A 27,172-nucleotide genomic window follows, 5' to 3' on the forward strand; every position below is an offset into this window, starting at 1 on the left:
TATATAAACGTTTAATGGAGGTATACAATATATATTTGCAATTATATATATATATATATATATATATATATATATATATATATATATATATCGAGTGGAAGGCGGGACCTTCTTCTCCAGCCAATCAAATGAGGCTCTCTCGATTTCCTCTTATCTGATTGGTTCAATAAACACTCCAGACGTGAGAACACATCTTTATCTTGACTCAGCGTCATTCTTATTGCGGGGATGGTATTTTTAATGCACAGATACATATTAAAAAAATAAATGAATAATAAAATAAAACAAAAAAGCATGATCCTTTATAAGCTGCGTAGGCTACCATTAGGCTCAATTAGGGTCAATTAAGCAGAAGTCCAATGGGGGAAGAGTTATGATTTTTATTTATATTATATATTGTTTCTCTCTCTTAAATGTATAAAAGAATATTTAATTAAATTATGTGTAATAACAAATAATAAAATCATTTTGAAAACATTTTCACAATAATTCAAAATGTACAGCAAATATACAAAAACTGCACTTTTTACAATAATGAAAGAATGCACTTTATTAATATGCAAGGTGCAAAAGAATCAGTTGATTTGGTGATTTCTAGCTGAACTGTCTTCAGAATAAAAAGCACAATTGAGAAATGTTTTCAAATTTATATTATTTTAATTAATGAATACTAAAAATAACAATACATAAAATGTATTTAAAAGAGATGCACAGAAAATTACAAAGGTTGTAACCTGAAAGGTTAGGATATAAAATCTTTGAACATTATACATTGAAAAGAATAAAAGGGGGCAAAAGAATCGAATCAGATGCTTGTATCATTGTAACATTACTGGAAAACTAGTGGATCAGTATGCAGACAGTTTGAAGTGGTTTAGTTGACACATCAGTGATGTCAGTGCCTCAGTAAATCACACAGGAGAATTTATTGGGGAAAATATAACAATCTAACAAAAATATATATCTACTTTCAACATGGTCCATATGGGGGGAAAAAAGAAAAACTAAGAAACAAAAAGGACAAACAGCCACACACAGATGCATATAGACACACAAACACACATGGGAACACAAGGAAAACAACTTCCCCTGTTTCAATTCCAAACCAAACATCGCCACAGGAAAACAAAAAAGACTGGCCGCGACTCCTGTACATATCATCAATAAAATCATATTATCAATTTGATCACAGGCTGTATTTCAGAGCTAAACTAAACCCATCTTTTTTTTTTAAACAATTCCATATACACAATCCATAAACATATTCCATATACACATCTGTGAGAATAAATGCACCAGATCCAAGCACCACTTGAGGTCTAGACAGTTGCCTTATTTAAAATAAAAATCTGAACCACTGATTTATCATGATTCATCTGGTCCAACAGATTTATTTATTAACTATTATATATACTGTATAAAACAAGGACCTGCGATTTTCTTTCCATTGAACCCTTAATAGTAAAGTGCTCTTGGCAAAGTTTGCCCTTACATGGTGTGGGTCCAGTCCTCCTCACTTAAATATATAAACCATAAAAACAGGCATACTGATAACCAATCAGCAGCTAGACGCTAGTTAACCGATGCCAAGAGCAGCACAACCATGCTTTATAAAAACGGATGGTCCGTCATATCAACTTCAAGCACAAAATAGCTTATTTAGTTTAAAGCAAATTTGGGAATTGTGTGAATGAGAGGAATCATGGCGTGCTTTGATTAACTAGTGCAAGTCTGACTAAACACAAAGTGTCAGAAGTGCTGCGTTTTCCACAGACAACCAAGCAGCGCCCACTGCAGGCCAGGCCCTCTTAGCTCTGAATTAACCAAGATTTTACTAATGTACGTAATTTCTTAGACCAGACAAGTCTGACAATTCTGGTTGTCCAGTGTCTAAATGTCTTCTAGTGGCTGTAAAGGTTGCTTGAAAAGCAACTCCTGACACCTCTCTAAAATACTGGCCCCTTTTATTTATAAAACGGCGAGGAATAAAACCGCTCTCCACCAATCAGGGAAGACGAGGAGGTTATGTACAACTGGATCACATTCAAAACACACGCAGAAAAAAAACGTACATTAAAATGTCAGTATTTAAAGACAATAGCAAATTCTCGTGAGCTACAAAAGGTTTGAGCAAAAAGTGAGGGAGGTTTTTGGCTCCTGAGCTGCAAAAATTCGCTCATTTGCTGTTTCTAAACACCATTTCCTGCAACAATCTGGGTGGGTCCTGAGGGCCAGGTAAACAGGAGGTTGGTAAATGCAGCAAAAGTTCTGCAGCATCACTTGGGCTCAGCTCGATACCATTTTGCAGCATTGCTGCTTTAAAAAAATCTGAATATCAGGTCTCCCTGAGTTAGTAGCACTTCACTGTGTCAGTCTGCTTATGTCTTCTTAGTCCTTTTTGTTTTAAGAAATCCACAAGAAAAGGAAATGGAGAAAAAAAAAAAAAAGAAATCTTACAAATGTACAGTTAGCTTTGGAGGGGCAGCTGGTAGCATCTGAACGGTCTGATGAACAGAAACGACACAATCCATCGTTAAGATGCGTCTTGTGTCTCCAAATACTTTCTGCTTCCGCAAAGGTGCAAATAAAATCTTGCACCATTCAGAGGTGAGATGGTTGTTCTGTGTTTGAAAGTGTATGTGTGTGTGTGTGTGTGTGTTTGGGTGGGTGGTTAAAATGAGGCTGTGTAAGTGAGAGGTTGAGTGGTCCTTGTGTTTGTAATTGTCATTTGTAATTGCTTGACAAGGCAGTCTCACAATTTAATCATCTAAATGGTGAAAACCACTGTAGAAGATCAATTTGCAAGGCTGTATTAGTCGCATTACCATAAATATGCATACATTTGCATATTTTAAGAATCCAATTTTAGATTTAGCTACATATCAGTAGAAACGTTTTATAAATGAGGCCGTTTTGTGTATAATGCATAATATATGCACGCACTGTCAAGTGTGGAGCGTATCAGGAGAGGGTAAGGATACATTGTGTGTGCGAAGGTCTTGGTCAGTAGTTCCTATTTGTAAACACTTGTCTTTCAATCCGTTTAGTGTTCTTCCTGCTGGTGCTTGTTCATGTGTGTGGGCAGTACATGGTGCTAAATTAACGCTGCTGTGTCCATGACGTTTCTGTTGGGATCCAGTGTGGCAAAGAACCGCACGTCCCTGTCCTTGTCCATCCTCAGCTCAGACAGAGCCTCTTCCAGCTCATCAGAGTAAGCGCTGCCTGGGTCTTTGAAGTACGCTGAAATCAGAGCACAGACATAGGTGAATAGAACCCATGGCGAAACAGTGACACTTACAGCAAATACTTATTTAGAAAAACATTTTATTTTTTGTGCTACTAATAGTGATAGTTTGTTTAAAGTTAAAGTTAAATGGCCACTAGCCTACATTAAGATAAAACTAAAGAACTTCAAATAAGTTTAAATAAAAGAATCCCTTTTTAAAATAAATAAAAATAGACAATATGCTAAAAATATATAATAAAAAAAATAAATAAAACTGAACTAAAAATAAAATAAAAGAGCATAATTTAAAAAATCATTATGCAATTAATCAAAACACAAAATCCTAAATGGCCTTTACTTTAAGTGCAACTACACTTGACAACTTACACTTTGGACATTCTAGAAAGCATTTCACTGGACAAAAATAAGTCCTGTGCAGGATATTACTTAAATATTTTGGCCCAGTAATTTAATTTAAGCCCTTGGAGGGCCTAATGAAGGAGTGAATGCACGCATAACATCTTCTAACTTGTCTTTATAATGTGTGAGTGTATCTTACGTTTTTCCAACACGCTCTGCAGTAACGCCTTGGCCACCAGCACACGTACGTTGGGTACAGGATCTGACGAAAGGCTAAGCAGACTGGGTAAAAGGTGCTGTGCAAACTGGTCTATGGGCATACAGTTCTCCTCCACAATGGCCTATGTGGAAACATAAGAAATTAATTAATCATAATTAATTGTTAGATATAACATGACAGATTTAGCATCCAAGAGCCCTCAGTGTCAGACTGTGGCTCTCTTTTGAAAATGTTGCACAAAACAAAAAAACAAAACAAATGCAAACAAACATACATTTTGACCTGACTGGTTAAAGTTATTTGCACACCGGATTGTTATTCTGATATCATCAATTTCAGAATTATGAATCCCACAGTGTCTCTGAAAAAAAAAACTCTAGTACTACTTTATGCAAAATAATTATTGAAACTTGAAATTAACACCATCAAAAATATGAGATCTATGAATGAGAGAAGTGTGTTAAGATGGTGTGACTGTAAATCCTGTATAACACTGTAAAAACCTGATGTAAAGTTTACCTGGCAAATGAATGCAAATGCCTGACGTCCGACCCATTTGGGACAGTGGCAGAATCTCATAATGAGCTCATTAATGAAATTCAGACCCAGATCACGAGCTTGACAGGAATACAACTTATGCAGGATCTCCACCACCTACATACATTCACAAGACAAAATTTGTCACTAAATACAGGTGTGGATGGTAATACCAGGTGTAAACAGCCTATAAGCAAAGGTTAAAAACAGTCCAGTGGCGTTACCTAAAAGCAGAACACAAACTCAAACAATACAGCTAGTGAAAGGCACTGTAATGTTGTTGCTATTTTTGACAACAAGCTGAAGGCCACATGACTCACCAGTTTATAGGAGATCCACCGCACTTCTGACACTTTGTCAGAGCAAAGGTTAAGTGCGATCTGTCTGAGGTAGTCATACACATCGTTGTGGCTGTACAAATCAATGATCAGGATGAGCTGCCTAAATACACAGACAAATGCCACAAGAGTGAGAACACACGTGAGAGCTACAAAAGCTACATCGTCATTGAAGCATGGAACGAAGTAGCACGTACTCTGCTAGCTCATAGCGGAATCTCCAATTTCGGCTGTTGTCCGTCACCATGAACTCCTGCAGCTGATACAGATACTCCCGACGCTTATCGCCATGAAGAAGCTACAAAAGAAGACACAGAAAGATCTGTTAGAGCGAGTGTTGTTGAGGCCATTGTTAACTAAAACTAAATTATTCAAAATAGTTTTCTGTAATTGAAATAGACATGAAATATAAATATTAGATGAAAAACTTAAAAATGAGAAATGTTGCATCAGCACCTAACTGAAAAAAGGTGTAACAATAAGATGAAAGTCCTAAAATGACTAAAACCAAAATAAAAGATATATAGAATTATTAAAAAAGAAAAATTAATAAAAGAAAATGACAAAAGCACATAACAAAATTCCTTAAAAACTAAACTAAAATAAAAAACCTACAATAGTATATAAAAAAAAACTACTAAAATAACACTGTTTGGGACAGCCATGACATGCTCATAAAATTTAGAATTAAACTTTTATAATATTTTTTTTAAAAACTAAAAAAAAAAAAAAAAAAAAAGAAAGAAATTGTCTGAAATTATAATTCTTAAATTATAAAGCATTTATTTTCAGTATAGGCAATTTATTTTCAAAGCTCTTGGTATAATGCTCATATATTCTGTCTTCCAAATTGAGGAAATTTCATATTCTCACCTTCAAGAAATCATACAGGTGTTTGAGGACTCCTATCCGCACCTCATCGAGATCTTTGAGGAAGCCGTTAAATATGGGCACCAGGTCAGCTGCAGTCAGCTGATCCCCCAGAATCACTGCCAACTCGTGGATAGAGAACGCCAGCGTCCGCCGCACCTTCCACTGTAACACATTCAATAGTATTTAATTTAACAACTACTGAAGCTATTGTGTCTATTCCTCATTTTTTAAATATTTACAAAATAAAGACAAACAATAACAATCAATAATCATATGGTACAGAGAATATTGTTTAATTATATATATTAATAATATAGGTTTATGTAACAATTATAAAGCGAAGTGTTACAGTATTAAAGTTTGACACAGAGTTTTGCTAAACCTTTCCAACAAATAACATCAGCATTGTAGATTGAGAGGATGTTTTACCTGTACGTCTGTAGCGAGGGTCTCATATGTGTCTTTGAGGCAGTGCCAGTTCTGTCTACCCAGCGTTAGGGCGACACCTGGCAAGCTGAATGCACAGTGTTTGGCGATCTCAGTGTCTACGGTCTGAGCTCGAGCGGGGTCTGTCATGGACAGATACTGATCCAGCAACTGCTGTGGAATTACATTCTGCAACGACAGAAAGAATGATTGTTAGGAAACATCATAGATTTAATCAACTACTATCTGAAATAGCCTTATTTAAGGAGGAGTTTCTTTGTACATTTAATGTGCTTTTGTCATGAATAATTCATTAATTAATGCAAATGAACAGTTGGCACAATAACACCTAAAGGTTTGTGGTTTGCACAACTACCTCAAAATCAAGGCCAATGGAAAGCTAGTCACTGTACATATCCAGAGCAGTACATTACCTGAACTTTAGCCCTCTCCTCTTCACACGCTTTAGCGGCATCTGAATCTTTGTCCTCCGCCACATTTTCTATTAGGTCTGACTCCTGTGCACACACATAACTGCATATATAATCAACTCTCTACTGTAGAGTTACTGTGCCAGCACTTCCTTCTAATCACATTTGCATAAACAGATTTACATAAAAATGCAGATGAGAAGTTTCCAAGGCATGTCAAATAATGGCAGCAGTTTAAAAAAACATTTAAAACAACATTATTCTCCTTGTATTATTGTTATAACTTAATATTAATTGACACTACATGAAATATAGATATGTTTCCACAATAATATAGATTCTTCATTTGGGGGCTTTTCTTGGCAAATACTGCTATGGAATTAATTTGATTAAATATCTATTAATAATAATAAACAACAACAACAACAACATTATTTTAATACCAATGCAATGTAAACTATAGTCTTAATATATAAAAAAGGTGAATAATTTTTTTAACATTTGAATTATCATTCAATTAAATGCAATAACTATGTAATAACTTTTTTTTTTACAATATTACAATATTATATAATTGTATTATTATTAGGGTTATGAATAGAAAAATCATTTTAATTTAATTACATACACTGACAGTCTAAATAAGAAGAAAAAAGAAGAAGAAACATTTTTAAACATTATTACATTAATTACATTTCATATTTCAAACATTACACGAAAGATCATTTCTTTTAAATGTTTTTTCCTCAGAGACAGAAAAAAACAACTATTTGAAATTTATTAACTAAAAAATCTTCCTTTCACCTCACTGCTGTGTTCAGAGTCGTCTACCAGCACTGGTGAACTGGAGGGTGAGTCTGAGATCTGTGCGTCTGTCAGTGAGAGTTCACTCATGGCACTGAGCTCATCAGTCGTCGGGGAGCCTGTGGAACCGTTACTCTCTGACACAGACTCATCTGCATCTTCTGTCTGACTCTCTAGCTGGGCAGCTTTCAGCGCAGCGGACAACACCTTCACTTGAGCTGCGAGTGGAAAGAACACAGGGAAATAAATAACTATGTCCTTGACCTTGTGTGGAAAAGGTCAAAAGAACATGGGCTCTTTTTGCAATCACCTTGAACATCAGGATCATCCAGGTGAGGCTGAAGACAGTCCAGAACCTTCTGGATCTGAGAGCTAGTGGCTGGGCCTTTTGAATCTAAACTTGGCACGTCTTCTTTCCCCTCACCTTCCGTCTCCCTCATGGTCTCATCTTGTTTCTCTATCACCTCATCGCTTTTCTCTTCTTGTAAGAGTTCCAGGTCTTGGGTGATGTCAGGTAGTGGAGCTCTCCAGAAGTTGAAGGAGTTGAACATTGTGCACTCGACCGTCTGCTGGTGGGACAAAGGGGCTGAGTGTTCAGGGTGGCCCAGACTGGTGCCATATTCTCTGGGTTGGGTAGAGGGATTTCCTTCTGGAGGATGTGATGGTGGACCCATCAGAACTGAAGTGGATTGTAGCTGCTCTGAATGGGGCTGAATGAGACTGTCTGGAGAACCAGCAATGGAGGCATTGCGGCGGTTACTGGAGTTGCTGGTAGTCACTTCCTGCCCGTGGCTACAAAAACAGTGGTGCAAGAGAGTTTCAAAAATGTATTCAATATAAAGTAGTAACTAACTATACTACCGTTCAAACATTTGCGGTGCAGTCTACAAGATTTCTTAATGTTTTTGAAAGAAGTCTCTTACATTCACCAAGGCTGCATTTTATGATGAAAAGGACAGTAAAATGGCAATATTATATTTTTAATTGTAATATATTATAACATGTAATTTATTCCTGTGATGGCAAAGCTAAATTTTCAACATTATTACTCCAGCCTTAATCTTAAAAATCATTCTAATATGCCGATCACAAAACTTTTATCCTTTTTTTAACAATTCCTTAACTATTATGACTTTTGAAAACAACTATGCTGCTTACTTCAATTACTATTTATTTGTTATTTTTTGGTGTCAACCATTTTTTCAGGATTCTCTTTTGAATAGAAAGTCCAAAATAACAGAATTTATAAACTAAACTTTTTTTTTTCTAACAAATGCTAACTTTTACTGTCACTTCTAATCAATATAATCCCTCCTTGCTGAATAAAAGCATGAATTTCTTTATTTAAAAAAGCCTAATTATACAAGGTTTTCAATAAAGATTGACACCTGACTACAACAACTAGTCAATTACAAACACATGTATTTTTTTTTTCCATACAAACCCAGTCACAGTAAAGAAACCATGTGCATTTACTTCTCTGAGCAGATCTTCGGCATCTCGCAGAGGGTTCCATCCTCACAGAAATGCAATCCTGTGATTGAAGGGTTGGCAAATGTGGAGATGAAACGACCCAGAGACTGGAACGCAGCCTGGCGTACCTGTAAAGGAAAAGAATATAAGCAGATGTTGCATTGCCTTAAAAAAATTATTTAATAAAAAAAAATTAAAAATGTAAAAAGTTTTCCCAAAACAGGTGGAAAAACAGTCAGAAATCTCACTGATCCAAAATCTATCCTACTCCACATTATACATTCACTTACTAAACATCAAATAACCACATTCACTTTCAGAGAGGACAGAAATTACATGCTGAGTCACTGCATGTTAGAACACAGTGTTAGCGTGTGTGTTTCTTTGCTCTTACCCAGCGTGACTGATCACTAATGAGGTTGATGAACAAGGGGGACAATTTAGTACGCCGCACCTCTGGAGAAGTGCAGTTTGAAACAACCATGAAGCACTCGGCACAGGCTTTCCGAATACCCCACAGACTGTCTGAGCACAGGTCAAAAAACTTCGGCATCTGAGGTGAGGACAAAGAGAGAATGCTGGTTAACACATTTGCATGTCAACAAAAATCTGCACAAAGCCACAAACAGATTTAAGGCTTTATGATGAAAGGTGTTTTCTAGGTATAGCACTCAGATATAATTAAATGCATTCATTCTGGCTGTGACTGCAGTATTGTTCTAAATACAAGCACAAGAGGAACACAGCAAGTCTCACCAGAAGTTTCTCTGTGGCTTCCTGGCCAACAATAGAACAGAACTCGCCAAAGTTTGCAGCACAAACCTGACAGTGTAAAAAACAAAGTGTAATAGAAGGTTTAGACATTTGCAATAAGGTCAAATTCAGTCTTCTGTTATGTTGTAAACAGAGGCCTGTTGCAACTCAAGCAACACTGCTTCTTGCCAACCCAGCACGAGTTGCAAAAGTAGATTAACATTCTTCACGACTTCTACACAGTGTACGCCTGAGCTTTATTACTGCACTTATTTGAACGACAACAGTCGCAAACATGTACATGTACCACAACACAACTTCACTGTGTCAAGGCTTCTTGTTTTTGGAAGCCATTTCTGTCCACTGTGTTCTCTGGATTGTAACTTATTTGTCTCATGATACTGATATAATATAATAATGCATGAACTTGGTATTTCCACACTTTTGTAATAAGGGAAATACACTACTGTTCAAAAGTTTGGGTCAGCAAGCTAAAATGATTTCTGAAGGATCAGCATATTGGAATGATTTCTGAAGAATCATGCAATACTGGGGACTACAAAAAATTCAGCTTTGCAATCACAGAAATAAACATTCAAATATAAACAGCTAGACACTGTAGTATTATTTCACAATATTATTGTGAAACAAATAATTTACAACAATTTTTTACCAACCACAAAGTTCTGAACAGTAGTTAATATTTAATGTCATTGTATTAGGAACAAATGTCATCTGCAAACAAATTTTTTTTTTTGGATTTACTTTTGGTTGCAAAGTGATTATTATTGTATGCATATGCATTTCATACACAATGCAGTTCATCACATCAACTATGAACAGTTCTAAGCTCTTCCACAAATTATGAAACACAGAGTATCATTACCTTGCGGACTTGAAATAGTCTGACGTCACTGCAGAGTTCACAAAAGCGCAGCAATAAAAGGTGTTCCACCATGTCCTTAGTCAACATGGTCACCAGCTTGCACATGATCTGCAACAAAATATTATTCACCGTCAACACAGAGATCAAAACATGAAAGTTCAACACATCCCACAAAACAATTAACACAGTATCATGCAGACAGTACACAGATAAGCATACTGTCACAGATGGAATGAAGTTATGACAGGAAATAACAAGTTGTTATTTTTTCAGTCCTGTGAAAGCTCATGGCTTACATATTTTTACGATGAGAATTTTCCACTTCCAGTAATCAGCAGCGCATTCTCTTAAACACAAAGACTCACCGCAACTGCTTCGATCTTGTAGTCATCGTCACTGCTGGGTTCAGTGAGCTCCAGAAGCACGGGGCAGACCTTTCCCTCCATATCTGCTTTACTCATCAGACCCTGTTCAAGTAGCACCAGCAGAGCAGCCTGGCTCGTCTTTCGTACCTACGGGAAAAAGCAGACAAAATTGACTCAATGGGTTGTCTGAACGACTAAATGATTAGTTGGCGTTAAAGAAACCCTGAATAAGGCTTTAGGATCAATAAAACAAATATAAATATATATATATATATATAAATAAATATATATATATATATATATATATATATATATATATACACACACACGTTTATTTACTAGTGCTCACTAGTTGGTTACTGGCTGACTAGTTTAAACATTTTAACTCATCCCTATCCTATAGAAATATTTGTCATCATTACCTATTCATATAAACGATTCAAAGAACAGGCAGTTTTTCAAAGTAAAGCTCACCTGGTTATTAGGGTCTGTGAGATACCTGACCACGATGGGTACCAGATATCGTGAGAAGGCTTCTGGGAAATTGGGACGATTTTCATGAAGGAACATGGCAATGTTTGGTACCTGTTCCATCAGCTCTGCTCGCACTGTCGGTTCTGTAACATCACATTACATTTACAATATTATATACAGTTTAGCCATTCTAAACAAGTCAAATACAGTCAGAAGTCAAACAAACCTCCATCCTCAGACATTCTGGCAACTGTTTCCATGACGCTGATAAAGTCATTTTCATTATCGCTGAACTCCCGGAGCACATCCAGCAATCCACGAGCCACAATCTGCCTGAAAAAACATCAAACATATCAAGCACACCATAACAGTCCACATCACATGGGCCTTTGCGATTTAAAGGCACAAAACTACTTGGGAAAAAAAAAAAAAAGTGTTTAAAAAAAGACAACAAAAAAGTTTTTTTTAACACAATATTTCCAGATTAATGTTCATAATGTTGTTCCAAGCCAAAACATCAGAAATCACCCAAGAAACGTTCAGTGGAAGCCAAGTTCTTCTACGATGACAAGTTTGGCTCCTTACTAAGTATTTCTGGTCCAACATCATATCGGGTTCGGCTTAAGCCCTTAAACTTTTAAAATTACGTTCCACCATTGTGCCATAAAAAAGTTATCCTCATATTTTCTGTATCAAATCTCACTTATATTCGAGTGATAGTTACAAGATGGACATATAAAATCTTATATTACTTCTAAGAAAACACAGAGTATTGCATTTCAGAGAAAAAGAAAGAGGCTGAAATCCATCTCGCATAACATGTCTGATAGTTACTCGTTTTATACTGCAGACCACACTCTTTACATCTCACCTGTTGAAGACGTTTTCACTGAAAGCATATTTCTCCAGCCGGCCCAGAGGGGTGAGATTATCCTGGCCTGCATCCAGGAAAGCTGTTATCCGAATCCCATCACACTCTGAACCATAGTCATCGAATCCAACTGCAAGACAGATTCATATGGACAGTTAATGACAGAATATAAATTAATGTTGTTTGTTAGTACAGACGGGTGGTATCAAACGCGAGATCTTTTAAATTCACACCAGGAATCTTATTAAAAGATGAAGCGAAATTCAGAGTGACAGAGTTTTAATGACAAATTATTTAGTTTACAGCGAGAACAGTTAAAGAGATTCCATTGCATGCAAACCACTTCTTCCAGTAAAAGATCTGAGTGAGACATGACCTGGACATGTTCTTGAGAGGTTTTATAAGATTCACCCAGTCACAATGATGGAGTTATATTGATTTTTAAAGTTGCTGAAGAGTTCTGTATACTCACAGTCATCCAAATCATCATGACCATCTTCAAAATACAAAGACAGACCTGGAGAAACAAAAACCATCAGTGAAGATCAAAGACAGACAAGTGTCTAGTAGATAAGCTGACAGGTTCAAGCCATGCTGCTGTGACACATGAAGTTCGGCTGTGACTCGCAACCTACTATAAGCTACCTTACTAGACAATGTTTGTGGTCTTTTAGTTGCAAGAGCATTGAGTGCAAGTGCTGCTTAGGCAGACTGCTCACTATGTTTTGACATGTATCGTAGTGTTAGGCTAGCTTTTATCTCACGTATGTCAACAACAAATAACCTGCTTACTAGGCGAAGATGTCTGTCAAACACCTTTTATATCGTAGTGTGCAATAACATACAAACAGTTCTTGAGCTATGACACGTTAGAAATGCATTTTAAAAGGTAACCAGTTAACCAAACGTGTTAACCGGAATCGAGCCCGGTCAGGTCGGCTAACAAACTGACAGTCAAGCTCTTGTCAGCTCAGCTATGTTATCTTCATTATGTACTATATCATTTCCATCCTAAAGTATTTAATACAACATAAATTATCGTGTTGGTCCAAAGTAGGTCTTTATCACAGTACTTTTATAATATCCCAGTCTGTCCTGCTAGCTCCACAACTCGCAACTAGTGTTAATCCACTTAAAAATTCACCAGACTAATAACCTTTCGTCTAAAATACATCAGAAAAATTGAAAAGGCATTGCGCGTCATGAAAGTCAACAGTGATAATAGAGCCGATTCTGTTTAAACCGCCTCATAAAGCTTTAAATAAATGTACTAAAGCACGTTACCTGCCATCTTGATTTACAGCGGGGCTGTCACTCCACTTCCTCAAAAGATTTCCTGCTCTTATTTCAATCCCGGCATCTATATGGATATCAAATACTTAAAAAACAAACATAAACTCATCGAAACAAAACACTTTTACGCGTGAAAATATCGCAAATATTCGTTTGGCTCAACCGACCGCTCGATGAGGAAAAAAAATAAGACAATGTCGATCACGTGACTAGTCTGAACCGTTTATGTAGAGTCGGATCTTTTCAGTGAATCAATAGAACCGGTTCACAAAACTGTAGTGAACGATTCTTTCACGAAAAGCCGCGCTTTGAACTTAATGTTGTTTAATGTAAACGCAAATTTTGGTTCTAACCCATTTTTATCATCTTAATCAAGATTGCGACTTTTAAAAATTATTATTGTTTCCATTATTCTCAGTGGTAATTTGCATATTATCATATAATTTATTTAAAATTAATCATATTACATTCTTTGCATCATAATACTAAGTATTTGAGGGGTAAATGTGCTTAATTTGTATTATTCATATATTCACCTTAATAATGGAGAGCTATTTTAATCTGTATAGTGGCTGAAGTGTTCTGTAAACTCAGTTATCCATTATCATAAACCGGAAAAATGAAATGAAATTATAATAACACTTTTGATAATAATAAACATAATAAACCGCCGTATGTGCTTAATTTTTATGCGTGTTATTTGTTCGGACAAACAACACGAGATGACGTCATTAGTTACATTGCTGAAACGATTCAATGAACCGACTCGCGGGAGTGACTCGTTTACCGGAGTTCAAGATGGCGAGCAGCGAGCAGCTAATATCGCAACTAATCGATCACTAATATAACATCTAAGTCCTCATACTGTAATAAGCTATACGCGTTATGTCAGTATTTCAAATCAGTCTCTTATACCGTCCTAAAGCAGTGGATATCCGACACTAGTGTCTGGAGAGAGACTGTGTGTTGTTGTTTTTTAGCTTACGTCAAATAGAAATAGTTGCTGATCAGCTTTTATGAAACTGTTTGGAATGATTGGGAAGTTTTCATTAGCTCGGAGGTCAACATGTCGCTAAGAGAGTTGAAAGTATGTCTTCTTGGGGTAAGATTTCGATTAGCTTTTTATGACTTGACGTGGATTGTAGTTTGGGTGCATATTTAATGTTTTATCACTATGTTTATGCTCTGTCATAAATGTTATTACATGCTATAAATGGCAGTAAAGTGTGCCAGTGGTTTAATCTATTGTGCAAGCTTTGATAATCTCTTTTAAAGTGTTACAGTAATATTTCTGGGCTGATGACGTATTTAACCACCCATTAGAGAGTTTGAGAAGTTACATGTTGTTCAGTAGATACATTGGATATATTTGTATGGGTCAGGTAGTGTTGTCAAATCAATTTTCATATGGCACAATTTGACATTTTATACCTAATCTGAAGCCAGTTTTTTGTAATGATATGGATTGGTTTATTTTACATGCGGTTTTGACCTTATATTCCAAACTTTTGACCAAAACTTTGTACAAAACATAGATATATGCATTTTTAACTAACATCTCGAAGTTGGAAAAACACATCAAAGAAATGAAAAAAGTGTTTAAGATGCAAATTATATTACCTATCTTCAATATATATATATATATATATATATATATATATATATATATATATATGTATATTTATGAAGAGTTCATTTGCAAAAAAACTGATTTTTTACAGATTTTCTGTTTTTATAAATATTCAGAAATCATGTTTTTTCATTGTGCATTCCAATTAATCTCAATCAAACTGCAGCTGGGTTATTTTGATTATGTTAAAAAACTACTAAAAATACAGCTAACTAACGCAATAAAACACAATAAAAAACTTGATTTTTGAAAATGTTAAAAAACGGAGTTATCTGTCTTTGCAAATAAACTCTTCATATATATATATATATATATATATATATATATATATATATATATATATATATATATATATATATGTGTGTCTATGCATATAAAATTAGTTTAATAGGTTTGTGTATTTTGTTACTGATTTTGATATTGTGTCTTAGGATACAGGAGTTGGAAAGTCAAGTATTGTGTGGAGGTTCGTGGAGGATAATTTTGATCCCAACATTAATCCCACAATTGGGTAAGCACACTAAGGTTAAGCAGACTGTTATGCAGGTTTTTCTGATTTCTAACGTGCAATTCTGAAGGATTGGCACATAGCAAACACAGCAAGTGGCGACATGCACTAAAATGGAATGGCTTTGTTTCAAGCAAACAAAATTGATACAGAGTGTGTTGAAATTTCCTGAGGATTAGTGTCAGAAAGCACTGTATCAAAAAACAACTTGATGAATTATTTGTTTTAATAATAATAATAGTAATAATAATTCAATATCTTAAGAAAAACAAATGTAAATCAGCATCTGGAAGTAGTTACACTAGCTAACCTGTTGGTGCTGGTAGAGATTCACATTGCGTTACGTGATTTAATATACAGCATTGATTGTATAATACGTGTTGTATCACAGTGTGTTTAAACAGTGACCCCTTTTAATTGAGTTACATAAGTGTGAATCCAGTTGACACACATTTCATGCCTCAACAATAAAGATTTTTCTGCTGTCCCAGTCAGGCAAGTCATTTAGATTTGTGCCCTGCTGGCCAACAAAAGATGATAATATTGTTTAGTTTTATGGTTTTTTTAATAAATTAAAAAATAACAATTTACAATTAATTAATTAGTTTATAATTTGCAATAATAGCTGTAAAGTACAAAAAAAAAACATTTACAATTCAACAACTATGACTCCCTGAACACACTTTTTGACATAGGAGGTTTGGGTAGTCTGGATTTAAATATGCTAAAATACACTAAACAAACCTGAGAGATTATTGGCAACTAAATGCATTGTAAAAATTGCTGAAATATTTAATAAACTAGATCAGCAGATGTCTCAGATTCCATGCCAACCTATCTATTTGCCTAATGTTATTATTGATCGTGGCAATTTTTTTCAGAGCATCATTTATGACGAAGACTGTGCAGTACCAAAACGAGCTTCACAAATTCCTCATCTGGGACACGGCAGGACAAGAAAGGGTAAACAGTAACCATCAGTACACACACTGGGGTGATACAAACACAAGCTGACAGCCATTAAATACAATGTTTACTCTTTCACTTCTGTTTTTGCAGTGTCTTTGCACTTCAGACAGGGGGCAGTATTGCATGCACTTCTCTTGTATGCAGGCATGTATTTGAGGGAGAGAGGGGTTAATGATATTGGAAGGGGGCTGGTCTTCATGTATCTCTATATGCTCTATATCTTTACGCTCTTCTCTCCCATATGATAATATGATCTCCTCTTATGTTTGTCTGTGATGTTATGTGATGCTAAATGTAGAATGCGAAGCGGCCCACACAAGCTGCTAGAAAAAATAGTATCATACCAAGTGTTAAGGAATTGCGTGTCTCTTTTTATGCAACTACATCGAAGATCTAGGACTTTTTTTTTACACGTAAAGCAGGAAAATAAAAAGTTTTGGGATTTTAAAACACTGAAAAAGTTCCGAAAATTAACTGGAAAATAAATGTTTTGCACCATTTTTGGGTCTAATGTAACATAATTTGTGGGATTTGGCATGTTAAATCCTTTGTACAAAAGATATTCACAATTTTCACTCAAATTGTTTTGATTGTAATATAATAAATGGTATTAAATTAGAAGGATGCTAAATAGAAGTATTGGTCTTGAATGTTTGGATCCCACTCCATACGAAAGAATGAGCATATGGGAAAGTCTGACTTATCTAGCGTCTTTACCCTCATCTGGTCCTGTTTAGCGCTTTGATGTATTCCCATTGGTAAATATGGTGCAAGTTCATCATCATGGCCTTTGAGTTGTTAAAGAGGTCAGGTTTTCTTTGCTTTGCTTTGTTCAGGATGCTCCAGAGCCTGATGGGATGAAATGCTAGGCCATGTCAGAGATAGCGGATTTTAGAAGAGCCATCAAAGCCAGAATCTCTCTCTCTCCCTTCCTCTCTCGTGGTGTCATTCTTCTTTCTTTTCGAACTTCAAGCTCTATTGTGATTTTGTGAAGAGAAGGCAGTTTTGTTCACAGATTCCTATACTCTAGTGGGAGCTGTGATCAGGCTTTTCACTGGCTGTCAAGTGCTTGATTAGATAATTATTCGGCACATTGCTTTTTCGAACGGCGTTGTAGAAACATGGCTTGTTTTGTACTCTTTGCTTTTTGACTTAGTAGTTTTGTGGGTGCATTAAATTGATCAAAAGTGACAAAAAAAGACTTTACATTGTTACAAAAAATTTCAAATAAATCCTGTTCATTTGAACTTTCAGTTCATCAAAGAGTCCTGGGGGAAAATGCATTATGGTTTGCACAAAAATATAAAGAAGCACAACTATTTTCAACACTGATAATAATAAGAAAACAAGACATTTCTTGCCGCATATTATCATGGTTTCTGAAGGATCATGTGACACTGAAGACTGGAGTAATGATGCTGAAAATTCAGCTTTGCATCACAGGAATAAATTACATTTCCAAATATATTGAGATAGAAAGTTATTTTAAATTGTAACAACATTTTGATCAAATTGGTTAAGCATAGAAGCCTTCTTTTAAAAACATTTTTCAAAAACTTATTTTCGTTAGATATAGGCAGAAATAAAAATTGCATATAGCAAAGCGATTTCATGAGGTCTTTAAAACTGACAAATCGACTTGATGGCAAGAGTAATTTGAAGAGGTAGTGACTGGAGGAAGTTGGATGAGAGAAAATGCAGGAGTAGAGTTGGAGAGGGACCACGCAGTCTGGAATCCTGGGATATGTCTGAGGAGACATCCTGCAATTTTAGTCAGATTCTAAACTGAAGCGTTTCCTCTTCCTTGTGCAGCGAACTTTGCCAAAAACAGCTATAAATGTGAGAAACCGTGTCAGTCAAACTTGATTTATTAATTATATTGGCGAAAAAGATGGATTAAGCAGAGCTCTGACTTGTTTTCTTAACTTAAATCCAATTTATATTGGATTTATACAGCGTTTTCGTGAATTAAATAATAAACTTTGAATGGTGTCAAATGAATCTAGAATAGGTATTAATAAATGTGATCTCACTGATGCAAAGATCAGCAAAACCAGTTAAAAACTACAGGACAGGTTTAAATTCTAAATGGTTTTCATGCATATTGCTTTATTCACTTTTACTGATGAAAACTAGCAGTTCATAAAATATAAAGCACAAATATATTACTGTGCACCAATTTGCAGCTCGTAACTGTTAATTGTAGAGATCTCAGTAATTTGCCATAACTTTAACTTTCACAAAAAAAAAAAACGTTTCTAAACTGTGTATTTGATTTGAAGACTATTTCTCAGGCTAGCTCACACCTAAATTTAAGAAAGTATTTAAAAAACTAAACTGCCAAGGCTTCTTGCCATGTCTACTTTCCCTACCCTGTCTCTCTCTTAATCATTCACTTTCTAATGCACTTTTCCCCGCTTTTAGCTCTTTTTGTCAGAGGAATGGCATACTGGATCCAGCTTGTTTTTATTAATCAGAGCCTTTTTGGTCTATTTTTGATGACCGGGGTCGAACAACCCAACTATGCTATTTTATAATGATTAAATGCTAACTTCTTCTGACACGTCGCGCTCATCTTTCCCCTGATGGCTCCCACATGTGTTGATACGCCTTTCCGTGCAGTTCCTCAACTCGAGCCTCCTTGGCATGGCCGTTTGAAACACAATTCTCCTTCAGGTTTTAACAGTGGCTCACGTCTAGGGTTTTTCACCGTGGTTTTCCCTAACCGCCGCCTAGAGTTCTGTTTGAACGGAACAAGTTGGAATAACATGCGTTTGTTTGTGTTTCAGTTGTCCATTTAATTCGGCATGAAACTCGAAGGAGACCTCCGTCAAAGCGGACAAATTCTTTCAAAGCTCTGATAATAAGCATACGCAGGTTGAAATCACCCTGCTCGGGCCCTAAGAAGGGATGTTGGGATGTTATCAGTGATGATTAAGTCTTGTTTTTTTTAAGTACATGCCATAATTTTTCTCTCACATCTGCATGTTATCTGTTTCGCTCTCAGTTTCGTGCCCTGGCTCCCATGTACTACAGAGGCTCTGCTGCGGCTATCATTGTGTATGACATCACTAAAGAGGTACTGAAATATTTCTTCATTATTACTACACAAATCTTTCTGCTGGAAAAGCTATTAAAGGGATAGTTCACCCGAAAATGAAAGTTCTGTCATCGTCTACTCAACTTCATGTCGCCTGATCTATGCAAGATCTTTTTTTTTCCATGGAACACTAAAGGAGTTATGGGCTGAGGTAAGACTTTCAGTGAGTAGTGGGTTAAATGTCAGTCTGTTCCTCACACAAGGCTATCATATGGCTTTTGAAGACATGATATGTGCTTGACAGCCGCTAGTTTGCATTCAAGTTCAGTTAATGGAAAAGAGCAGCTTGGACAGTCTGCTAGGTAACTCCTTTTGTGTTCAACGGAAGAACTGTTACCACGCAGGTTTTGAGCAACATGAGGGTCTGTAGATAATGACCTTGAAGTCTTATGATGTAGCAGTGTTGCTTGTCTTAAAGATCTCACCCATCTTTCACTCAGGAATCATTCCAGACGTTGAAGAACTGGGTGAAGGAGCTTCGCCAGCACGGACCACCCAACATAGTGGTGGCTATCGCTGGCAACAAATGCGATCTCTCCGATGCCAGGTGAATTCCACCGTTCCTTGCCACAAAATACTCCACATCCTGTCATCTCTATTCAGCTTGAAGGGATGCACCCGCGGTGGCTGTCAACTCAATTTGACGTCGAGAAAAGACCTGCATATTTGCTGTCAACTTGTCTCGACTCATTGAAAACAAGCTCACACACATACCGTTACCATAAGCAAAACTTGTGATGAAAAAGAAATCCACTCTTCAGCGGTCTGTAATTTATCTTTCCACTTTAAATTGCTTCACTCTTCCCACAGGTCCAATGATATGTCTTGGTTCACCATTGCTTTCTTTGGCAGTGTTAGTCAGCTGTCAGTGCGGTTGTATTTTACTTTTCGAAACCATAAAGACCAAGACATCGAATCTGAGGAATAGCGATCGCACCGCAAGCCATTCAGGCAATAAATATCGGGGAAAATTCTTGCAATTGTTCTGTCTGGCACATAAAGCTTAGATATTTAGTTTTCTGGCACAACTGATCCTGTTCTCAGTGATCCACAGCCATCATTTATTTCACTTTTAAACATTGATTTTATTGTTTCTTTTCTTTTTTTGATCCAAGTTTAAGTGGTAAAAAATGCATCATCATGGAAATACAGTTACTGATAACATTACCCCAACTTAGAAATCTGAATACTATTTAAAATGAAAATTATACTTTATTAAAAACATAATAAAAACAAATAGCTGAGAAACCCAGAAATGTGAAAAAGGTCCCTCACCCACAACACCCTAGCAAGGTAGCAAGGACTTTTGCACAAACAACCAACAAAAATTGAGTTAATCGAAATGTTTAGAGAAAACATCACCAGCTGGTGATGTTTTCTTCGAAGCGTCTAAGAGCAAGCGAAGCGTCAATGGAAAATCGATCCATTGTCAGTGTGATACGTGCACGGGTGCAATCTGATCAGCACCTGTGATCAGGTGACAGGTGCACAGAGAACCAGCACACAATAGTTTACCTCCTACATGCTGCCGTGTACTAGTTAAACAGCACCATCACAAAAAAATACATGAGCTTTACAAGGTTCTTCCCACTCAGATAATCTCCCACACATGTTCGGTGTCAGTTTAAATCTTGGTAGTTGAAAATCTCCATAATAACACTGACATGCTAGTGTTGTTGAGAGTTTTAAAGATCTTAGCTTTGTTCATTTATGAAACTGATGACTAATGAGTGTGGTATTAGTGTTGTAAAATAAGCTACTACTTTTTTTTTTAAATCCACTCTCTTATTTCACCTATTTTCCGCTGCTCTGTCCTTTTGTTTTCTAGAGAGGTGTCAGAAAAGGACGCTAAGGACTACGCTGACTCTATTCATGCCATATTTGTAGAAACCAGTGCCAAAAATGCCATTAACATCAATGACACCTTCATTCAGATAAGTGAGTAAAATCCTAGCTAGTCATCTGTGTGGTATGTAATTGACAAGGCTTTAGAAATCCAGAATCACTTATTTAGACCCCTGTGATTTTAGTTATTATTGTCTTCCCTTGATTGTGCTTCTTAAGCAGGTTAAAGCGGTGCTGTGCTTCAAGCAGGTTTAGTTTTAATACATTGTTTATTGCAACACGATCTGTTATTGAAATGATAATGAATGCATGATCTATAATTGATCCCGATGGTGGTGAGAATAGTGCTTCGTTGGATACTTGTTCTTGCCTCTTGGACCCAGGGCAGTGGATGAGTTACAGTGGATACAGATCTTTTACCATGGAGCTTGGCAGTGTCCCCATTGAGGAACAGGCGTTCTTGCGGGTGCACGATACTGTGCTTGTGACTTTTGTGCAGGAACTGAAACAGCAAATCAGTTTTGCTTTTATATGTTTTTTCGTATATGTTTTTATTGCTCATTTTAATTTTCATTTGATTTCCTTTACAGGTCAAAGGATCCCAGTTATAGACACGGATAGCGGGTCTGCAGTCAAGGGATTCAAACTTCGTCGCCAACCAACAGAGTCGACCAGGGAACGCACTTGCTGTTGACGCAGCCGCAAACAATTTGGCCAGATCCTCTCCACTTTCTTGTTTTATTTTCGATTATTAACCAAGATGAAGAATGTGATGTCATAGGGGAAGTTACGTAACTTCCTTTCGGAGCCAAAAAAGAAGTTCAGTTAAGAATGGAATGAGATGTGTAGTCTGAATCCTGATGCACTTCTTTGAGAAAAGATGAAAATGCCCTCATACAGTTGTTATACCTTATCTTGCCTGTTCTTCAGCCCCTGTTCAAATGTCTTTGGGGATCCATTTCTGTTCTAGATCACTGCCCAGAATCAGACAGCAACGAAAACACCTTCTTAACAGATCAGATACTGTCCTGTCTTGCTCTCTTTCTCTCTCGTTCATTCTCATCTCTGTGCAACAACCTCTGCAAAAGTTTCCAAGTGAAGCTGTTGTCTGTCCATCCATACATTTTAAAATTTGCAGCACTCCAAATGCAAGCAACACAGTGTTCTTGCCTCGCTATTTTTGCACATTTTTTGATGTATATGATCAAAATGCGAATGGGTGAATCTCATGAAAGCTGTCATATTCAGGTCCCATGTCTGTCAAATTAAGTGGAAAAATAGGAAATTATATTTTGCATAAAGTGAAGGTAAAGTCCATTCTTAGGACTATTAAGATGTTTTTCACTCTGTAACAGTATAAAATTAATTTCAGCTGTAAAACAGTAACTAATGGAGCTGTATTACATTAATGATAAATACAGCAATACAGTATGAAAGTGTGCTTAATTGTCCTGAAAGTAATGTAACAAAATGCTTTTAAAAATAGGCCTCATTATCTCTCCTATTTTTATTGTGATTATGAGGGTAAAATGACATGGACATGTTTTCGTGAGATTTACTTAAACACAAATTTACTATTATAAATATCAATATATGTTTGTATTTCTGTTACGCAGGACCAGACATGAGGTTGTGAGCACTTCTGTCTTTGCTATATTTTGTATATGAAAAAAAAAACTAAAATCAGTGGTAGTACTAAAAATCTAAATAAAGATAACTCTGGGATTTAGCAAGAGATGTGAGAGCCTTGGCCAGCATCCCTATTTTGAGATGAGTTTATGAAGTTATGAAGAATGTGCCAAATCATTGCTTGTGACAGCAGGAGCTGGATCTTGTAGTAGCAGATCAATAGGTCAGTGATGCTGATGGCAGCATGTGTGAGCTCAGCAAAACCTTATTTAATCAGTCTGCAAGTCGAGATAACAGTAGTAACACTTTCTCTGCTCCAATTAGCCACATTCTGGGTTGCCAGATTCTTAGCTACAGATCCAGCCTGTTCTGGGAATAACACACAGTTAGAAGGGACTCTTATGTTTGCTGGTAAATGTCCATTGTTACCGCTTGCAGTGCATTATCGTGGTATTAAAGAAGTTCAATTTTCACGCTTTGAGATACAGTTAGCCAGTCTTCTAGAATGCTGACAAGAATAGCAGATTCAAAGTGTTAGATTTGATAACTTTTCCAACTGTTCACATGTTTTTCATATCAGAGATTTAATGTTAGTGGGTAGGAGCCAAATGCTGGAATTCTGTACACCAAGTGGTGCGATTTAGGCTTTTGTCCAAGACTTTGTGAAGTGTGCATTATGTCTGAATACTTTCTGGAATTGCATTTTAACCATTTGTGTTGGTTGGCAGTTGGTCTCTTCAGATCCCTCGCTGTTCCATTTTATGACATTTTTTATTGGATTGAGTGATTTTGTGAGGTCTTGCCAAATGCCCTAATTGTCTCATAAACATTTTTCATCTTTCTCATTCTTTCACTGAATAACTTTTGGCCTGCACATCCAACATGCTTTTACTATCTGGACAGGGATAAAAAAGGAGCATATCTGGAAACTAGTCTTGGTTCAAAAAGAACAAGTCGTTTAGAAGGAAAAAAAAAACAGCTAAAGAAAGTAGTTACTCTATACCAAATATTCTGCTTTGATTTTTTTTTTTTTTTTTCCTGTCACTCAATTTTTGAGCCTAAATGTATTATTAAGAGCTGTTCTGTCAGTTCTGTTGAAGAAATACTCTTAATTTGGGAGATTTTTGATTTTGATTTAGATTTTGAGATTTTTTGACAATCTGAGAAACTTACATTTAAAAGATTTAGATTCATATACACACTATTCGTTCAAGACCATTAATATAATGTGGTTGAGTGGCTTTTTCTATACATCTTGTAGAATTTACAATGAGGTTTATTTAACCAAAACTGAACATGATCTTTTTCAGTTTAGTCATGCATGTGAATATAGAATAAATACATTGATTTCTTAACTGCATACCCACAATGGCAAAGTTTTAAGGATAAAATGTGCTTAAAATGTGTTTCATCTACATGCACATCAGTATAACTCATGGCACCATCTCTGTTGTTTTTAGAAATTAGTATGTGGCTTCTGTAATTTGTCTTATGATTGTACTTAAAAAATTTGTCACAAATATTATCGCATATGCTTTTGACACATTATATTGGCATTATGGGAGTGTTTAGTGAATCAGAATGAATATTATGGGCATCGTCAAAGTCTTGTGTTTCTTTTGCCGTCATTTATCCTGTGATTTTTATATGCAGTGATGCCAATGCACCGTAATGTTTTCAGGAATTCACAAGTGCAATAATAATATTTTTCCCCTCCAAAATGTGTGCTGTCAGTAATAATAGCTGAGAGATTTATAGACTTATTACAGTAATTGTAGTTAATCCATGAATTTTAACACAACAATATTTTCCTTTAGAGACAGTGCTTGTTAAATGGAAAAAAGGGATTACTTGGAACAATACTTAGGGGATAAAATTGCACTTTTTCAGAATTGCTGTGTCTTTTGCCCTAGTTGAAACAACTTGAAAAAATTACAGTCCTAAGCAGTTTCTATTGATGTTTACACAGAGAACGACATTCAAATTGATTCTTCCAGTGTCTATATAACCAGAATCTTAAACTTTTTTATTTTCTTTCTGTCATGCCAGACTAATTGGAGAAGGAAAGCGTTCAACTAATGTCCCATGTTATTAAACTCACTGAAGAGACTTTACAATGTATGGAAATGCATTACTAGCTCTAAATGTTGTTTTTTGTCTTGTATAAAGCCTGTGATCCACAGTGAGTCCTGTTGAAGTTCTTGATTCTCAGCCAATTGAAAAGGACTTGCTGAATTGCTTGTCCTCTTGCTAGGGAGCACAGGCTTTGCATTAATGCCTTTGAGGGGAACTACATGCTACACTTGAGTCAGACAGTATGATATGCTGTCTGGTGTGGTTTGCAGTGGTGTTTAGGTTGAAGAACAATGCCAACAGTCTTGGGCTGGTCCTAAGAAAGTTGTGAAATTCTGCTTACGTACTTTACGTCCTTGTATATACCACACCTAGATGAATTGTGTAAATTAATTGATATGTAGTCTTTCAATGTCAATGTCATACCATTGTAATTCAGTATATACAAAAGTAATTTAACCCAATCATTAAGTGTTCTTGCTATTTAGCTTTTCTCTTTTATTATTTTGTCATACAATGAAGGCTTGAAAATAACATTTTATTTGTTGATTTGTGAATGTGCAAAAGGGAAATGTTAAGCTTTTTATTAGTAATAAAATTATACAAAATCTGTTTTTTTATGTTATGTAATCAACATACAGCTTTATTGGTTTGTGATCTGGGACAAGTTACTCCTAATTATTTTAGTTTTAGTTAAAAATAAAAAATGTCTGGGAATCTGTTTGGAGCAGGTGATAGTTCCTCCTGAACTGATGGGCTATATATATAAATATGACACTTGTGGTATGTGTCTCCTTTGGCAGGGGGTCCCTGCTGAAGCTTTAATTGTGCTGAGGAAAGTGAAATGACCCTCTGAGAGCTTGTGTTCAACTGCCAAGCTGAGCATAAATTAACTCACCTAATTCAACTTGATGCAAGTACAATGTGATCCAGAAACTTGGCTGAGGATTAAGTAATTCATGTTAATTATTAGATTCCCATATATTCAGTTGGATGCGTTTGAGGAACAGACTAAGATTTTCTCCTCTAACATTATTATTATTTGTGTGCAACTGGTACATTATGATTAAGTATTTCTTGATCAAGTAAAATCGAAAAACACATTCTCAAAGTCCAAATCTATGTATCAGAGTATTGGCACTTATATAGCCTTTTTTTTAGGTAGTTCATGAATAATATTAAGTTTTTTTGTTGTTGTTGTTTTTTATATTTCACTATTTTTAGTTTTCTTTAAACTTATTATTATTATTATATGTGTGTTTTAATTAAATTTATAGTTATAAATATGGTGTGTGTTTACTTATATGTGACCCTGGACCACAAAACCAGTCTTAAGTCGCTGGGGTATATTTGTAGCAATAGCCAAAAAGACATTGTATGAGTCAAAATTATAAATTTTTATTTTTTGCCAAAAATCATTAGGATACTAAGTAAAGATTATGTTCCATGAAGATATTTTGTAAATTCCCTACTGTAAATATATCATAACCTCATTTTTGATTAGCATTATGCATTGCTAAGGACTTCATTTGGACAGATTTTCAAGACGATTTTCTCAATATTTAGATTTTTTTGCACCCTCAGATTCCAGATTTTCAAATAGTTGTATCTCGGCCAAATCTTGTCCGATCCTAACAAACCATACATCAATGGAAAACTTATTTATTCAGCTTTCAGATGATGTGTAAATCTCAATTTTGAGAAATTGACCCTTGTGACTGGTTTTGTGGTCCAGGGTCACATATTATTAATACAATTATAATGATATATTATATAATGTATGTATATAATATAACAAAAAGTGTTTCACTATTTTCAGTTACCTTTCAAATTTTATCTTTTTGAGGTACAAATATTCCATGTATCTTAAATATAAGGTCAATCTATTTGAAATAATAATGCAAAAATACATTATATATATATTTGATTAGATTTTTATTCCTATATTTATTTTCTTTTAAAAATATTTCCTTTATATTTAAGATATTGAAAAAAATATTTTCTTATGTCTTCTTTATATTAGGCTATATTATGTATTATAACAGTTTTTTATATTATATTGTATTACATTATTTATAAAATGTATCA

At 35.6% G+C, this 27,172-nt stretch overlaps 2 protein-coding genes across 2 annotated transcripts; one reads left to right on the top strand and one right to left on the bottom strand.

Annotated features, from left to right (window-relative positions):
* Positions 1-528: 528 nt before the first annotated feature.
* Positions 529-13,551, bottom strand: ppp4r1l (protein phosphatase 4, regulatory subunit 1-like). Its single transcript, XM_079378266.1, has 20 exons — positions 13,322-13,551; positions 12,510-12,554; positions 12,038-12,167; positions 11,393-11,499; positions 11,167-11,309; positions 10,693-10,839; positions 10,328-10,435; positions 9,445-9,510; positions 9,083-9,241; positions 8,692-8,816; positions 7,526-8,007; positions 7,216-7,433; positions 6,415-6,498; positions 5,984-6,169; positions 5,555-5,716; positions 4,879-4,979; positions 4,664-4,784; positions 4,326-4,460; positions 3,786-3,927; positions 529-3,240 (listed from the first exon to the last, which is right to left on the bottom strand). The coding sequence occupies exons 1-20, from the start codon at positions 13,326-13,328 to the stop codon at positions 3,095-3,097; spliced, it is 2,814 nt and encodes a 937-aa protein (XP_079234392.1). The 5' UTR covers positions 13,329-13,551; the 3' UTR covers positions 529-3,094.
* Positions 13,552-14,093: 542 nt separating this feature from the next.
* Positions 14,094-24,132, top strand: LOC306845456 (ras-related protein Rab-22A-like). Its single transcript, XM_079378276.1, has 7 exons — positions 14,094-14,432; positions 15,392-15,471; positions 16,350-16,431; positions 19,445-19,516; positions 19,978-20,084; positions 21,366-21,475; positions 21,973-24,132. Exons 1-7 carry the CDS (start codon positions 14,397-14,399, stop codon positions 22,074-22,076), a joined length of 591 nt encoding a protein of 196 aa, XP_079234402.1. The 5' UTR covers positions 14,094-14,396; the 3' UTR covers positions 22,077-24,132.
* Positions 24,133-27,172: the final 3,040 nt, after the last annotated feature.

This window comes from Barbus barbus (genome assembly GCF_936440315.1).
Source record: "Barbus barbus genome assembly, chromosome: 25".
In the NCBI taxonomy this organism is placed as follows: Eukaryota; Metazoa; Chordata; class Actinopteri; order Cypriniformes; family Cyprinidae; genus Barbus; species Barbus barbus.